At 41.5% G+C, this 18516-nt stretch overlaps 1 protein-coding gene across 2 annotated transcripts in view; it reads left to right on the plus strand.

The window, feature by feature from the left end:
• Positions 1–18516, plus strand: part of TOP1 (DNA topoisomerase I) — an 86827-nt gene that overhangs the window by 21931 nt on the left and 46380 nt on the right. Inside the window, exon 3 of one of the 2 annotated variants that reach the window (XM_080686208.1) lies at positions 12204–12306. The exons of the other annotated variant lie outside the window; for it this stretch is intronic. Coding sequence (XP_080542334.1) covers positions 12204–12306 — 103 coding nt within the window. The remainder of the gene's footprint in view (positions 1–12203; positions 12307–18516) is intronic. 2 annotated transcript variants of the gene reach the window in all.

Here is an 18516-nt window from a genome sequence, read left to right on the forward strand (position 1 = left end):
AGGGGACCTGAGGCCATGCCCCCCGCCTGGCGGGTCTTGACGGGGGACCTCAAGGTGCGCTTCCTGTTCTGGTGCTGGCCTAGGGGACCTCAGGATGCTCCCCCTACCCCAGCTCCAGGCTGGGGGACCTCAGGCCCTGCCCCCCCACCAGGTGGGGCTTGATGGGGGACCTGAGGCTGCGCCCCCTCCCAGTTATGGGCTGGGGGACCTGAGGTTGTGCCCTCCCTCCTGGTGGGGCTTGATGGGGGACCTCAGGCCATGCCCCCCACCCAGAGGGTCTTGACGGGGGACCTCAAGGCATGCCCCCCTGCCCTGGTCTGGGCTGGGGGACCTCAGGCCATGCCCCTCACCCAGAGGGTCTTGACGGGGGATCTCAAGGCATGCCCCCCTGCCCTGGTCTGGGCTGGGGGACCTCAGGCCACGCCCCCTGTCCTGGCGCCGGGCCAGGGAACCTGAGGCTGTGCCCCCTGTCTGGCAGGGCTTGATAAGGGTGGGAATGGCCAGGTCTGGATCTAGCCCAATGTTGGGGGACGACAGCCGGGTCTGGGTCTCATGCAATTTTGAGGCGCATGTGGGTGGGCAGGAACTTGACTCTGGGTCCCGTGGTGCACCCCAGACTCTGACAGGAGGAAGGTTTTCATATACATTTTACGAATTTTCTTTCATCTCTGACACTTATAGAGAAAGGGCAAGTAGCAATATAAAATTATTTCCTCTAATCCCCTTTTAATGTGCACAAATTTCATGCACCAGGCCACTAGTAGTTAGATAACATACTTTTTTCTTTTTCTCGTTGTTAACATACTTTTTTTGAAGACAGTTTGGTGGTCCCTCACTTAAATTGTAAAAAAAAACACAAAAACAATTAATTGGTTCCTGGGAATTAGAACCATAAAAAGAAAAGAAGATGAACTTGAATTTCAGGAAAATAATGGAAGGAATGGGATGGGAGAGAAGGTTGTTGTAAAGTAAATTAAAATAGGGTGCATATATTGGGAGGGGCTGAAAAGAAAGATTAAGGTAATTGTAGTGTTGTAAAAGCATAAAAGGAGCCAAAGAAATTTAAATATGGAAGTGTATTGGAAGAGATAACATCCCCTGACCATTTAACCTTTTTTGTGTGGGATTGGGGCTTAAAGCAAACAAATTGGCTGCTTCATGTTATGTCTTTTGCTTGTCAAGGCCCTTAGGACAACATCTGGCCACTAATCTCAGGGTTGCTGATTAGAAACCAAGGTAGGTTCTCAAATGTTTTTTAGTGTATTTGTGGCGTTTCTTCTGAGTATGTAGACACTTTGGAAAATGTGACAGGTTTTAGAAATTTGAAGTTGTGCTGCAGAGTTGATAAAAACAAAATTGAAAATGCTGGGCTTCTATCTTAGAGCAACTCTGAGTCTTTTAATGCAATGTACTTCTAAGTTTCTGATGTTGAAATTTTACCAAGCATTGAATATTAAGGAGAAAGACTTGAGCACTTTGCAAAATAATTGGCAACTTTTATGTGATTATGTTTGACCCTTTCTTTGATTTGGCCTCCATAAATTCTTATGAAGGTCTTTTCCAACTGCAACATTAAACTCTGATTCTGGAACTTAAGTGGGGCCAACTCTAAGGAAATGGGCAGTTATGGGAAATCCCTTTTCCCCCTCTCTTTTCAAAGTTACTCATTGAACAGCTGCTGCTGTTGGGGTGGGTATTAATGCTTTATTATGGAACTTCATGAGGGCAGAGTTGGTATTGTTTTCTGCTATATTCCTACACTTAGAACAATGTCTGGCCCAGAGTTGACACTCAACAGGTATTTGAATGAATATTGTGAACCCAGCTTCCTTAAGGAGAGAAGAAATATTTATAGTTCCAGATGTCTTCTCAGCTGGGGGTTTTGTTTGTTTTATTAGCCTGAGAGTACTGTGTCCCTAATGGGTGAACCTCATTAGTTTTAATAATGAACAGGTCAGGTCTGTCCATGACAAAGGGTCTTGTTTATATACAAAACACATTTGGGGAGAACAGATGATAATTTGGGCTTTGAAATTTGGAAATATTACTAATTCCTTCTCTCATTCTTGAGTTTTAAGGTTTTTGTTGTTTGTTTTGTTTTGAAAAGAGCTGAATCCTCCCAGCATTTTTCTTTTAAATTGTGGAGCTCTGAGCTGTTAGCCAGACCAGCCTCTGTCCTGCTTACTCTGAAAGGCTGTTAACTATGACCTGGAATTTTGGAAGTGTTCTCATTGAGAATCACTGTGAAATAGTGGTAAGTACTCCTCTGTGGACCACATATTAAAGTCATTCACCATTAAGATGGACATAGACTGGGTTTCCTGGATTGAAAGTATACCAACATAGGTAAGGTCTAAATTTAGACAGCTGTGCGGAGGAAGAGGAAGGGTAGAATTCTTTCACCCTTCAACCCATCCCCCTTCCAGTTATGGGCTTTCAGGCTTCCTGGCTGCTTTTAGTTTGGCATTAAATTCCTGGGGAGATTTGCACACTCCTGATACTGACCACACTCCCGGATGCCAATCTTTATCACAGAGACCAGCTTGTTATCTGTCCTAGACAAAAACAGTCTTATTTTAAAGTATAGAGTGTTAAGTAGAAATGTTGATTTTGTTTAAACTCCAGCTCCTGGGGATGTGGTATCCGTGGGTTTGAAGGCCAGGGAGGAAGATGCAAGCATTTATCCCAGTAGAAGTGATTTAACAATGAGCAGGTGATACCTTCTTTAGAAAATTTCTTCACCCAGTGTTTTCACTTTCCTAATGCAATGGTTGTGTATTTGTGTGTCAGAGATTAGCAGGAGTTATCTTTGACAGAGTTGTGTTGTGAGTGCCTCTTTGGGAAATGCAGCTTTGGTTGAGTAATTCTGTTCCCCGTCCTCCACACACGACTTGATGACTGTCTTTGTAGGAGGAGCCCATCATATTACCCAGCTGCTTTAAGTTTCAAAAACCTGTTAAAAGTCAGTGTAAAGAGGTCTGGCTCAAAACATGGCAAAGAGCCCCTCCTTTATGCCAGAAAAGTGTCTCTCTCTGCTTTTGTTAAAAGGAAGCAAAAGCCTCTGCTCTCTTGCTCTGATCTGATTGCCCCTGGTGGAGTAACAAAATGCATAAGAGCAAAGATTAGTTGATAAAATGACCAGTAATCTTTGCCATTCCTTAACCTTTCTCTCTTAAGGAAGTGTAAATGTTTATACTTGGGTTGAAGTGTGATTGCAATAGAGACCCTAGGTGGAATAGGTTTGGCAGCATTATTTAGCTACCTACTGATTGCAGCTAAACTAATGTAAGTGTTTTTTATGTAGGAGGTGTAAACTGATTAGCAATGAATCCCTTAAAACCTATAGGCTTTTTAGGCTTCTGGTTATGATCGTAAGAGCAGGCCAAAGCTTTACTTCTTTCTTCACAAGTGCTTTTCTTTCCTAGGTTGGTGTATAGGAGAGAAAATCAGGCGGTCTTTTATCTGTGGTTGGCTGGTCGGGCAAGGTGAATGGGCCTGGTTGCTGTCCTAAATGCATGTATAGAACCTGACCCCTAAGTTATTTGGAATAATTGAGTAGTCTCAGTTCAGTTCTATATAAATTAATCATGAAGAGGGTTCAGTAATAATTGTACTTTATTGACAGCTGTCAACATGTTTGTCATTTTGTAGAGATTAGTCAGGAATTCCACAACCATACACAAAGAATTTGACTTTTGAAATAAAATTCCTTAAGGTCACTTAAATATTCTGAGCTTTTTTTTCCATCCAGAGGAGAGATCACAGTTATCAAATCAATGATGAACAAAGATTTGAAGCTTTTAATCACTGACCTATGCTGCTTCTTATAGACTCAATAGTTAAGTGACTTTTACCCAAGGTCACATAGTAAGTGGTAGAACAAGGATTTGAACTAGATCCTTTTCACTCTGTTGAACCAGCCGGCTTCCTTCAGAGGTCTTATAGCATCCTGTGCTCCTCTGTACTGTCTCTAACCGACATTAGGGTGTAACCATGGTCTTTTGTGCTAACTGCATCATTCTTGAACATGTTTAACGAAGTGTTTTATGGACTTGACTTCCTTTCATGTATGTGTCTGGTCGGCAAACCGCAGCTCGAGAGCCACATGCGGCTCTTTGGCCCCTTGAGTGTGGCTCTTCCACAAAATACTACGGCCTGGGTGAGTCTATTTTGAAGAAGTGGCGTTAGAAGAAGTTCAAGTTTTAAAAATTTGGCTCTCAAAAGAAATTTCAATCGTACTGTTGATGTTTGGCTCTGTTGACTAATGAGTTTGCCGACCACTGCCCTGTGGGGAGTGAACTCACCACCTTATGCCTGGTTTGACACTGATTTGGTGGCTACTTTGGGTTCCCTGTACCTGGTTTCCAAACCTGCAGCTTCATTGTCTTACTGGCATTATGCCAGATTACAGCGACTTTATAACAGCTGGATCAAATTTTGCTGGATTTATTTGATACTGAACTTTATTATTACTAGGTGTTTTATTTCTCATCTATCTAAGCAGAGAATTAGGACTCCAAAGCTATAAGAAGCATGAGTTTATCTGTATCTTTTTTAAAGAAACTGCTTTGGGGAATACATGCCTTTAGAGAGTCAAATATAATATAATTTGGGGATTTCATTTCTTAATATGCCCCTGACAAAAGTCAACTTGACCAATTCCTAGCTGGCAGGAAGTAGATCTGACTTAATTTTGCTCAGTCATGAGAAGATCAATTTTTTTTTTTTTAGCAGCAACAGTAATTATAGATAGTTGATTTTCATGGCTCATGGCCAAGGATGCCTTTCTCCTTCCCCTATTTTGCTGACTCCCTCTTAACCTTTAGTAAGACTTAGCTCAAACACTGCCTCCTCCAGGGAGCCTCTGTTGACTCCTCACTGCCCTCTTAGATGCAGGCTCTTTATTTTTTGTTCTCTGGTGGAATCAGGCTGTTTTCCCTCGTTATATTACTTTTCACTTGGAAACAAAGGAAGCAGTTAACCCATATTAATTTTGTTTTTACTCTTAAGACTTTTTAAAAAATGCCTATAAACTAAGTAACCCTGCTGCCTTCCTACCCTTACTGAAAAAATAACAGGGCAGGAAAGTAGAAAATTCTGGAATCTTGTAAGAGATGGAGGTAAATGACACCCACATGTTTCATGTGTAGACATTTGAGAAAATGCCTGTTACCTTCATAAAAAAATTTTCGTAATTTCTAAATAATAGGAGCATCATGATGCAATAAAAACACTGTTACTTTAATGTCAGTCATTTGACATTTGAGATTTTGGGAGTAGGAAAAGAATTTTAATTCGTTCTAGCAAGGCTAAAATTAAAACAGGTTTCTTCTGAGTTAGTTTTCTCTGCCTTCATGTATATATAAACCATCTTAAATTTTCTGCCTTAGAAGTGTATCTTCAAGTTAAATTCTTATATATAAATTGCTGGGTCAAAAGAGAGTGTGTAAATTAGATGATGATGATGATGATGATGATGATTATTTTTTTTGGTTAACCCTCACCCGAGGATATTTTTCCATTGATTTTTTTTTTTTTTTTTTTTTTTTTAAGGAGAGTGGAAGAGAGAGGGAAAGACAGAGAGAAACATCAATGTGAGAGAAACACATCGATTGGTTGCCTCCTGCACGCACCCTGACCAGGGCCCAGGCTGGGGAGGAGCCTGCAACCAATGTATGTGCCCTTGACTAGAATCGAACCTGGGACCCTTTAGTCTGCAAGCCAGTGCTGTATCCACTGAGCCAAACCAGCTAGGACTAAATTAGGTTTTTGGGTTTTTTTAGATACTGTTAAATTCCCCCTCCATGGGGATTATATGAACTACTTGCACCTTTTCAGAGATGTTAAAAGTCAAAACTGTGTCTTAGATTTGATGAAATTGGTACTACCCAGAGAGTTGTGAAACTGGAGGTAATACGAAAGTGTACTACTACCTTTTGCAGAGTACACACTAAATAAGGGACAACTATTACTAGTATTGTTTGTGAAATGGGGCTGATATTTCCTTATCATGAGAGTGGTAAGAAAATTGAATGTGGGACAATGTTTGTTAAATACTCTAGCATGGTCTGGCACCTATATTAGTGCCTTTTTTCTCTTGTGTGCCTTGGGCCCTGGCTGTTTGGGTTCCAATCTTAATTAGGACCTTCTTGGATTGTAAGGACCTTCTTGGATTGTAAATTCATTGAGGGCAGAGTTCACATCTGATTAAATCTTTAGCAGGGTACTTTGGATTTAAGAATATATTTTAAATGATTGTAAACGGAATTGGACCTCAGAATATAATTCTGAATTGAGTAGTAATAGGTTTCCTTTTCTTTTGCATGTTAACCATCAAGTGTTTGCATAATGTTAGCCAGCAACTGTTCCAGCACTCAAAGACACTGATTGACTCTTTCCTCCTTTGTCATTTGGAAATCTCTACTTAAAATATTGTTAGTCTCGAAGAACACTTTAGGTAACAACAGCAAAAGATGTTGATTCCTATTCTCTCTTTTCATTACGGAATAACTCACTTATCCAGTTAAGTTAGAATGAAAGGAATTAGTTGTTACATGTGTGCTGTCTTCTCAAGGCTGCCTTATTTCAGGGGGTCTTCCTCCCATAACTTCATCTCAAATTTTCAAATGCTAGGATTTGAAACAATTGTTATTAGGTGACCTGAATTCACAATGAATGAGGTTTCCTGGTGATTTAATATACAGTGGTTTTCATCTTTCATTTCTAAATTTGTTAGTCAATTTCAGTATAGTTCTTTTTGCATTTAACTGATACTTGCTGTGGCAAGGTCCTTTCTCCAAAACATTTTAACAGTATGTATTCTTAGATGAATTCCAGTTAAGGGGAAAGGGTATGTACTAAAAGTAATCTTCAAGGCCATTAGTAAGCTGTCTACAGATATTTTCACCATGAGGGATATAGATCCATATGCCCTATTGGCTTCACTTTTTCACTTGCTGGCTTCTCTTCTGACCAACATCTTTAGTTAGATGTCCCACTGTTACCTTAAGTACAATATGACTTCAGTTAGTTGCATTATTTCTCCAATCTTTTTCTTTCTCCCCACATTTTGTCTGCACGGCTTTCTTGTGTCTTCAGAGCCATTTTGTTCTCCTTTTTACAGGGACCCAAAGTCTTTGAGCCTTTGACTCTTCTGAATTTATTTATTACACATAGGCAGTGAGTTCCTGAAACTGAGTTCTAATTCCAGTTTTCTTAACATGCTTTTTAAATTTTTTTTCTTCTTTTGCAACCCTGCTGCTCTCACTTTTTCTAGACTTCAAAAATAATCAGCTAGTTACTCTGCTTTAACCTTTCTACCCACACTATCCTCCAATTAATCTTTAAGTATGGCTTTTATTTTGTGTGTTGTTTGTTGTTGTTGTTGTTTGTTTTCCTTTTCTGCTTGAAGTGGCTCCTTGTTATCCTTAGAGTAGGACACCCTGACTCTTGGATTAATTTTATTTATCAAATTGTATCTCTTTCTACTCCTTAACACAAATCGGCTCTTGGCTAGTCTTCTCTTTGATGTTCCCTTATATAATGAGAAAAAAATACTGGATTAGAAGGGAAGAAGGTTAAACTTTTTATTGTGAAAAGTTTCAAGCATATATGGCAGTAGAGAGAGTAATGAACTCCTGTGTATCATATCTGCCCACTTCAGTAACTCTCAACCTTTTGCCAATCTTGTTTTATCCATCTCCGTATCTCTTCCCCACTCCTTTTTTTTTACTTGCGGGTATTTGAAACCTACCTAGAATTACTTTCGATTTATTTTTTATTTAATTTCCTTATTCTTTAAATTTAGTGCTTTTTAGTGAATTGAACTATACTAGTACTTGACAAAGTGAAAAATTACAGCTTGGTTATTTTAAAAATAACTTTTTTTTTATTATAAAAGTGATTAATATGGGGAAAAGATTGGAAAAGAAGACAAAGTGTATACCAAAAATCAACTTGCTCAGAAATTCACTACCCAAAGATAACTACTTTTAACATTTTGGCATCTGTCTTTTTTTTTTTTTTTTAATTTCTTTTTTTTTTTTTAAATATATTTTACTAGTAGCCTGGTGCATGAAATTCGTGCACATTAAAAGGGGATTAATTAGAGGAAATAATTTAATATTGCTACTTGCCCTTTCTCTATAATAGAAGTCTCAGAGATGAAAGAAAATTCATAAAATGTATATGAAAATCTTCCTCCTGTCAGAGTCTGGGGTGCACCACGGACCCAGGGTCAAGTTCCCGCCCACCCACATGCGCCTCAAAGTCACGTGAGACCCAGACCTCCCCATTGGACTAGATCCAGACCTGGCCATTCCCACCCTTGTCAAGCCCTGCCAGACAGGGGACATAGCCTCAGGTCCCCTGGTCCGGCGCCAGGACGGGGGGCGTGGCCTGAGGTCCCCCAGACCAGGGTGGGGGGGGCGTGCCTTGAGATCCCCTGTCAAGACCCTCTTCGTGGGGGGCATGGCCTGAGGTCCCTCATCAAGCCATGCCAGGCGGGGGCAGGGGGGGGCACACCCTCAGGTCCCCCAGCCCATAACTGGGAGGGGGCGCAGCCTCAGGTCCCCTGGCCTGGTGCTGGGGTGTGGGGCACGGCCTGAAGTCTCCTCTCAAGCCCCACCTGGTCGGGGGCGCAGCCTGAGTTCCCCCGACCCAGCACTGGGGATGCACCTTGAGATTTCCTGTCAAGCCCTGCTCAGTGAGGGGCATGGCCTGAGGTCCCCTGTCAAGCCCAGCCAGGCAGGGGGGCGCAGCCTCAGGTCCCCTGGCCTGGTGCTGGGGTGGGGGGCGCGGCCTGAGGACCCCTAGGCCAGCACCAGGATGGGAAGCGCACCTTGAGGTCCCCCGTCAAGCCCCGCCGGGCGGGGGGCATGGCCTCAGGTCCCTGCTGATTGCCCGTTAAGGCTCCTTATGGGAACTTGGCCTCAGCTGTGGGTGCCACCATCTTTGTGACGGAGTGATGGTCAATTAGCATATTCCCTCTTTATTAGATAGGATTGATTTTTTTACAGAGAGGAAGGAAGAGGGATAGAGAGTTAGAAACATTGATGAGAGAGAAACATCGATCAGCTGCCTCGTGCACACTCCCTACTAGGAATGTGCCTGCAACCAAGGTACATGCCCTTGACCGGAATTGAACCTGGGACCCTTCAGTCCACAGGCCAACGCTCTATCCACTGAGCCAAACCGGTTAGGGCTTAAATTTCTTTATTGATTAAGGTATTACATGTGTGTCCTTATTCCCCCATTCCCCCCCCCCCCCCCCCAACTCCCCATTCATGCCCTTACCCCCTTGTTGTCTGTGTCCATTGGTTAGGCTTATATGCATGCATATAAGTCCTTTGGTTGATCTCTCCCTCTTACCCCCACCCTCCCCTACCTTCCCTGAGGTTTGATGTTAGCATCTGTCTTCTAATCTTTCTTACAAGTTTGTTTTTGTGTTTGTTGAATTATACAAAAGAGTAATTAAAAAAAGATATGTCCCTGCCATACTCTTGGGCCATAATAGCTGGTCATAATATTGTGTTTCCTGTTTGCTAAATCTGGCCCATAAACAAAATCAATACAGACATCATTCCAGGTTGTACTGCTGGTGGCATGTTTTGTCATTATTATGATTTTAACCATAAGTGCTTAGTTTAGAGCAGAAATAATTGGGGGGGGGGTTTATTACTGTCAGATATTGGGGGCCACCAACTTGGTACATTGGATTGACTCAGCATTTTAAAATTTTAGACTTGAGACTTTTAGAAGTTGGAGTCTTCTGTGTATATTGCATGGAGGATTGCGTTCAAGTCCTGCTTCTGATACCATATGATTTTATTCTTCCCATCTCTGTGGGATGAGAAATTCTTATAGGTAAGGGTACGATCATGTAAATTTCTGTCCCCATAGGGCCTGGCACAGAATACTTAGTGGATTATTCCAAATGTAGCTTCTTTTTGCCACATTTTGGGAGCCAGGAAGGGGATGAACATACACATTGCCTATCCATTATTAGTTATCTATTCCTATGAAATATGCTACCTCAAAATTTAGCAGCTTAAAACAACAAACACTTGTTTTCTCACACAGTTTCTGTGAACCAGGAATCCAGGAGCAGCTTAGCTGGGTGGTTCAGCTCAGGGTGTTTGTGAAGTTGCAGTTATCTAAAGGCTTAACTGAGACTGGGGGGCCTACTCCAAGATGGTTCACCCACATGGCTATTGTCAGAAGTTTCAAGTCCTCACCACGTGGGCTTCTCCATAGGCTGCTTAAGTGTTGTAACAATATGGCAGCTGGCTTCCCTCAGAGCAAGAAGAAAAATCCAGTGCCTTCTGTGACCTGGTGTCAAGTTACATACCAACATTTCCACTTTATTCTGTTTTTTTTAGGAGTGAATCTCAAGTCTAGTCTACTCAAGAAGGAAATTAGGCCACACCTATTGAAAGGAAGAGTATCAAAAATCTGTTAGACATATTTTAAAATTGCCACACATGTGTTATGTACATAAACTTCCAATTGATGAATATTTAACTTTGGGGTGACCTGACCCCAATGAACCTCATTTTTAGTAGGCCCTTGGATTAATTCTGATACACCCTATAATTTTGAGATTTACTCATTTAAATAAGTGGAGAGAGAGAGAACCCTGTTCATGGATTAAAAGACATGAGAGTGTTTCCAAATTGTTCTGCGAACACAGTTTCCAACTGGCCTTTTCTTTTTTTTAAAGAAATTGACAAAATTAATCTAAAACTTACATGGAAATGCAGAAGACATAGAGTAGCCAAAACTACTTTTAAAGGAATAAAGCTGAAGTACTTAATATTATCTGATTTCAAAACTTCCTATGAAAAAGAACCTTACTGTGAATAGTGTCTGTGTAAGGTTAGGATAGAGTTGAGAAATAGACCTGTGATTATATGGTCACTTCATTTTCAGTAAAGAGGTCAAGGCAATTCAATGGGGAAAGGGCTATCTTTTCAAAAAATGGTGAAAGAGCAACTGGATATCTTTATAGATTAAAAAATGTGCCCTGTGTGTCCCTTACCTCTGTAAAACTCTTAGAAAAAACCTATTCACAATATATATAGCTAACCAAAAAAATCATAATCTAGAATGTATAAAGAACTCTTACAACTCAGTAATAAGAAGACAAATATTTTTAAAATGGGGAAGAGATTTGAAGATATACTACATTAAAGAAGATATATGAGTGGCCAATAAACACGTGAGAAGATACTCATCATTTAATGGAATCTTGCAAGGAAAATTTCACAAAGCAGCCCAGACAAGGTCTCCCATTATCCTAAAACCAAGACATGTTACAAATGCCATTAGACTCCTGTCATAGGGCTTTTAAAAAATATATCCTTAAAAAAAAAAAATCCTATCTAATAAAGAGGGAATATGCTAATTGCCCATCACACCCTCACAAATATAGCAGCGCCCACAGCCAATAAGGAGGGGATATGCTAATTGACTGCCATGCCCTCAAAGATGGTGACGCCCATAGCCACAAGATGGCGGTGCCCAGGGCCGGCCCGAGGTGCAAGTAACCAGGGCCAGCCGAGGCTTGCAGCAGAGGTGTGATGGGGTGTCGCCTTCCCTGATCGCCGGGTTGCCTCCCGCCCCTGAGAGCTCCCATTCTGTGAGAGGGGGCAGGCTGGGCTGAGGGACCCCCCCCCCCCTCCAGTGCATAAAATTTTCATGCACCGGGCCTCTAGTATATATATAATATATATTTATTGATTTCAGAGAAGAAGGGAAAAAGAAAGAGAGAAACATCAATGATGAGAAAGAATCACTGATTGGCTGCCTCCTGCACACCCCCCACTGGGGATAGAGCCTGCAACCTGGGCATGTGCCCTTAACCGGAATCAAACCCGGGACCCTTCATTCTACAGTCCAACACTGTCCACTGAGCCAAACTGGCTAGGGCTATGCTTTTTTTTTTTTTTTTTTTTTTTTTTAAATCCTCACCCGAGGACATACTTAGAGAAAGGAAGGGTAGCGGGGGGAAGAAACATCGGTGTGAGAGAAAAACATTGATCAGTTGCCTTCCATACGTGCCATGAACAGGGATGGAACCTTTCAGTGCACAGGATCAAGCTTGAGCCACTCTAGCCGGGTGTCTTCTTGACCAGCCTGTCAAGGTAGGCAGGCAGGAGAGAACTCATGACTCCTCTTAACTGACTCATCTCTTATGGTTGCAGATTCTCATAAACACAAAGATAAACACAAAGATCGGGAACACCGGCACAAAGAGCACAAGAAGGACAAGGAGAAGGACCGAGAAAAGTCCAAGCATAGCAACAGGTAAGGGCTGAACCAGCAAATCCTTCATTCCTCAGCCGGTTGGCTGTGGCTTGGCTCACCTAGAATAGGCCTTAACTTGAACTAGAGGTAGACATCCTGGATAGCAAAGTAAGCAGAGACTGTATTTGATTCGAGTTTTTAAGAGGATAGCCTTGATAATTTAGGCTTTACTGGTGATGCCATTGTTCAAATCAGGAAGTGTAGGCAAGTATAGTGAATTTTCATTCAATATATACTTCATTAAAAGTATAATTTTTAAGTAAGTCAGCTATAGATTCATTGTAGTATGATGACATTTAATCAAGTGTCCAGAGAGCTTGTCTTGATTAAAGGTGACTGGATTGGAGACATGATCTATTTTTTCCTTCTTTCTATACTTTTAAAAGGGTATAAATTAAAAATTCTTAACTTGGGTTTCCATGGTCTGTGAGCTCCTGAAATCATATGCAAAAGATTGAATATATGAGATTCTCCTGGGGAGGGCATTACTAGCTTTCATCAGGTTATCAGAGGAATTCAGCTCTCACAAAAGCCAATGACCCACCAATATAAATGAAACTCAGTAGTGCTGTCCTCTGGGATCCAAGCCTCAGAAATATGTTTTCTTGTTTGTTTTGCTCCCATTCTTTTGGTGTAGGAGACAAGTAGTTAAGCTTAAAGATATGTAGGGTATCTTTGGATATAGTACTACTTGTTGAATATGAGGACTTACGCTTCTATTTTGAGTTAAAGGCAGTTGGTGAGAAAGTTGTATGGTATTCCCATGGTAGCTTAAGTTTTGTTAGAAGGGAATATAAAGATTAAACATTTATTAGAACTAGTGCCTCCAGCCTAGAATCTCTTAGATCTACACTTGGTTCTTGAACAACTTGTTGGTCCACTTATATGCATTTTTTTTCAATAAATACTGTAAATGTATTTTCTTTATAACATTTTCATTCCTCTGGGGCAGTGGTCGGCAAACTCATTAGTCAACAGAGCCAAATATCAACAGTACAACGATTGAAATTTCTTTTGAGAGCCAAATTTTTTAAACTTAAACTTCTTCTAACGCCACTTCTTCAAAATAGACTCATCCAGGCTGTGGTATTTTGTGGAAGAGCCACACTCAAGGGGCCAAAGAGCCGCATGTGGCTCACGAGCCGCAGTTTGCCGACCACGGCTCTGGGGGATTACTTTATTATAAGAATACAGTATATAATGCATATAACATACAAAATATGTGCTAATTGACTGTTTATGTTATTGATAAGGCTTTCAGTCAACAGTAGGCTATTAGTAGTTCAGTTTTTGTGGAATTAAAAATTACACGTGGATTTTTGACTATGCATGGGGTGGAAGGTTGGCACCCCTACCCCCTCATTGTTCAAGGATCCATTATAGTTAATTAGCTTGGTTTATTGGCTGTAGACAAGTTAAAGTGAGAATTGGTTTTAAAGTCTGTTCTTTTTATGAATCGTTAAAATTTAAAAATACTTTTCTTTTTATGAATATGTTTCTGAACCATTAAAATAAGTAGGTTAATTTTCTCTAGTGGGAATATTTCTTCATGAATCATCTACCACTTCTGCGGTCTTTTTTTCTTCACTGCTAACTCATTTCTTGCCACCTGATCATCTAGTTTCCATTTTCATTAATCTAGTGAATTTAATCTTAGTAGTTGAATCTAAACTCAGTTCACATGCACCTACTAGACTCTTATGGTCCCTTGGAACAGAGTTTGGCTCTGTTATATTCATTTTACATCTTCAAGGCTTAGTATAGTTCCTGGCAGATAGGTGGCACTTAGTATGTATTTATTGAATCAGTGAGTGGATGACCTATCAATACACTAGTTACCATCTTCTCTCTTCTTTGCACATATTCACAGTATTCTACAAGATAGTTCCCTTTGGCCATCCTATTTTTCAAACAAGTTTTTTGTGTGTTTGTGGTGAAATATACATAACATAAAGTTTGCTGTTTGAAGTGGCATTAAGTCCATTCACAATATTATATAACCATCGCCAGTATCCATTTCCAGAACTTTTTCATCATCTCTGACTCCATTAAACAGTATCTCCCCATTCTTTCTTACTCCCATCCTTGGCAACTTATATTCTACTCTATGAAATTCCCTATTCTAGGTACCTCATATAAGTGGAATCATAAAATATTTATCTTCAGTGTGTCTGGTTTATTTCCCTTAGCATATTTCCCTTTTTATGGCTGAATAATATTCCATGGTATGTCTATACCACATTTTAAAAAATATATTCATTGGCAGCATTTGAGATCTTCCTTTCCCACAACTGGATTCAGTTTGGCTCAAATAAACTCAAATAAATTAAGAAAATTTAAAAGAATCCATTCATCTGTTAATGGACACTCGGGCTATTTTTACCTTTTGATGATTGTGAATCATGGTGCTATGAACGTGAGTGTACAAGTATCTGTGTGAGTCCCTACTTTCAATTCTTTTGAGTGTGTGTACATAGGAGAAGAATTGCTGGGTCATGCCTAACAAGTATTTTTATTCTTCCTGCCATGTGTAAGCTTCACTGAAGTGCCAAGAAAATGAGATAATCTTTGACCATGAAGACCTTGATCAGCTGTGGAAAATGCTTATAGATTAGATTAAGAAATGCTAATTTTTATGTTACCAGAAATTTGTCCTAAAGACTTTTAAAAAGATAGAGGTTAATATTGAAAACTTTAAAAAAAATTGATCCCTTCTCCTCTGGTACATACTTCACCAACCATGATTTGCAATTGTGGTGGGAGAAAAGATTGGGTAGAAGTGGCATAAAAGGCTTTAGGACATAATTTTGGTCCTGCCCTGACTTGTCAGAATTTCCTTTTTAAAAATAAAGGATGTGATTTTGGTGTTATTTTTCTTGAAAAATCCACAGTAGCTTAATTAACTCTATCTTGTCTTGGTCTACCTGCTTTGGCCTCATGTGATGTTGGCTAGGTTAAATAGCCTTTCTTAACTCAGCTTTCTCACCTTCCTCAGTTTCCTCATATTACATGCTTCAGAGGGGACCAGTCAATAAGCATAAAAGCACTTTAACTGTGAACTGCTCTTCAAATAAATGTGGGAGATATTTTTGTACATCCATCATAGCATACTTTCCAAGATTATAGTATAGACAAATTCAGGAATTTGTCCTGTGCAGTTTTATGTCTTTTAATATTTTCTTCATGTCTACTCAAAATGCTTAGAAAACAATAGCCTGTTTGCCAAGAGGCATTGGAAAACCTGGCCTGAGTTTCTGTTTACCCATGACTACATGACTAAATCTAGTCCTGGATCTCTAATTCACATGTGAATAACTTTAAGACAATTTAAATGGATGATATGTTGTAAGCAGACTTTTAAATACTTTCTGTTTGACCTCTACTGACACACTACCTCTTTGCAACAAAGGATGTGTCTTGGTTATAGTCCATTAAAATCCTGTACACCATGTTCTTTTTTTAAGTGGCTTCTAATCTTTCAAATAGTTTTGGTTTTTTTCATTTTTCTTCTGTAGCAGATTAAGGAAACCTTGAGGCTTGTTTAGTCACCTCTGAAGCCCAGAATAGTTAAGATTTCACATGTTCTGTTTGAAAATGCTTCACTTTATTCTGATACTTAGCTAACAGTAATGTGTTTATATATTCCTTTCATCTGTTGGATTTTAGCATCTGTCATTTCTCCTTGGGTTACACTAAGGACCCATATCCAGGAGGCATCTTTTTGCTGCGTAGTAACATGTGCTGCATACTTGGAGTGTCAGTGAATGGAAAACCAGCCTTTCTGTTGAGAATGGGATGTGGATCCACCCCTCAAGGGGGATCCCATCTTATTCCTGTGATTTTCCCTTTATTCTCAAGGTGAAAAATAAGGGAGAGGGTATTAAAGATTATTTCATCTTATCTCTTTGTGTATTCAGGAGTCTGAGGTGATATGCTCATAGTCACAGAGCAATAGGGTAGCAGAGAGGGGATGAGACCAGGGCTTCTGAATCCTCATGTTTTTCTTCCACTACATTATTCTTTCCAGTCAAAAACAAAACAAAACAAAAACTCCCTCCCCAAGGAAGGTTAGTTGTGTAGTTCAACTATCTGTGTTTAAATATAAGCACCTCTTTCTCATTTGCATGTCATAAGCAGCTCAGGGTTTAAAATGCCAGAATATTTCAGGTACAGCCTCTTTCACTTTGGGCCCCAAATCTCTAAAGTTTTTGGCACTAGGTGTATTAGTCTCATTAAATTCTGACCCAATGAAAACCCCGTTTCTGACTGTCTCCCTGTTTGGTCTGTAACATCACAGGAAGAGTTTATACCAAAGTCAAGTAAAAATAATTTCTTCCGTTATCTCTGACACTGCTTCTTTCTGTTAGCATTAATATTTAGCACTTTAGGTCCTTGTAAAAATGTATATATAAATCACTCCCCCCCCCCAAAAAAAAAAAAACAACAACACACAAACAAAAGGAATACTATTTCTTTTTAAGATTTTTTAAAATTGATTTTTAGAGAGAGAGGGAGAGGGGAAGAGAGATAGAAATATTGATTTGAGAGTGCATCATTGATTGGCTGCCTCCTGCATGCCATTCCCACCAGGATGAGAGTGAGGGGGCAATTGAGCCTGCAACTCAGGCATGTGCCCTGACCGGAAATTGAACTGGCAACCTTTTGGTGTATGGGACAACACCCACCCAACTGAGCCACACTGACCAGGGCAGGAATACTCTTACTAGATGCTAAGGCATCACTGGGCTTGTAGGCTCTCACCAAACACTTCTCTTAAAAGGTTGCATTATTATTATTATTTTTTTTATCCTCACTTGAGGCTATGTTTATTAATTTTTAGAGAGGAAGGGTGGGTAGAGAGAAACATTGATGTGAGAAACATCAATCGGTTGCTTCCCACACGTTCATCTGGGGATTGAACCTGCAGCTTTTTGGTATGCAGAATGACTCCAGTCAAGTGAACCATCTGCCCAGTGTGAAAGGTTACATTTTTAACCATAAATTATCTTTGATATTAGACCTCTTCTGTGATCAACATTATTAAAAGCAATTTGGGCCCTAGCCAGTGTGGCTTGGTTGGGCATCAACCTGTGCATCAAGAGGTTGCTGGTTTGATTCCTGGTTGGGGCACATGCCTGGGTTGCAGCCAATCGATGTTATATTCTCACTAGAGGCCCGGTGCATGAAATTCGTGCACGGAGGAGAGGGGTGTCCCTCAGCCCAGCCTGCACCCTCTCCAATCTGGGACCCCTCGAGGGATGTCCGACTGCCCGTTTAAGCCCGATCCCACCGGGCAGTCGGACATCCCTCTCACAATCCAGGACTGCTGGCTCCCAACTGCTCGCCTGCCTGCCTTCCTGATTGCCCCTAACTGCTTCTGATCACCCCCTAACAACCCCCCTGCCAGCCTGATTGATGCCTAACTGCTCCCCTGCCAGCCTGTTTGCCCCTAACTGCCCTCCTCTGCCGGCCTGGACCCCCCAACTGCTCTCCCCTGCAGGCCTGGGTCCCCCCCCCAACTGCCCTCCCCTGCAGGCCTGGTCACCCCTAACTGCCCTCCCCTGCAGGCCTGGTCACCCCCAACTGCTCTCCCCTGCAGGCCTAGGTCTCTCCCAACTGCCTTTCCCTGCAGGCCTGGTCGCCCCCAACTTCCCTCCTCTGCCGGCTTGGTCGCCCCTAACTGCCCTCCCCTGCAGGCCTGATCGCCCCCAACTGCCCTCCCTTGCAGGCCTGGTCCCTCCCAAGTGCCCTCCCTTGCTGGCCATCTTGTGGTGGCCATCTTGTGTCCACATGGGGACAGGATCTTTGACCACATGGGGCAGCCATCTTGTGTGTTGGAGTGATGGTCAGTCTGCATATATTACTCTTTTATTAGATAGGATAGAGGCCTGGTACACAGGTGGGGGCCAGCTGGTTTGCCCTGAAGGGTGTCCCGGATCAGGGTGGGGGTTCCCTTGGGGCGTGAGGTGGCCTGGGCGAGGGGCCTGTGGTGGTTTGCAGGCCGGCCACGCCCCCTGGCGACCCAAGTGGAGGCCCTGGTATCTGGGGTTTATTTATCTTCTACAATTGAAACTTTGTAGCCTGGAGCGGAGCCAAGCCTTCTGCTTGCTCCGTGGCAGCAGCCATTTTTGGGCGGGATTTATGTATCTTCTGTAATTGAAACTTTGTAGCCTTAAGCGAGGCCTGGGCCGGCCAGGGTGTGTGGAAAGC

This window comes from Plecotus auritus (genome assembly GCF_963455305.1).
Source record: "Plecotus auritus genome assembly, chromosome: 8".
Classification (NCBI taxonomy): Eukaryota; Metazoa; Chordata; class Mammalia; order Chiroptera; family Vespertilionidae; genus Plecotus; species Plecotus auritus.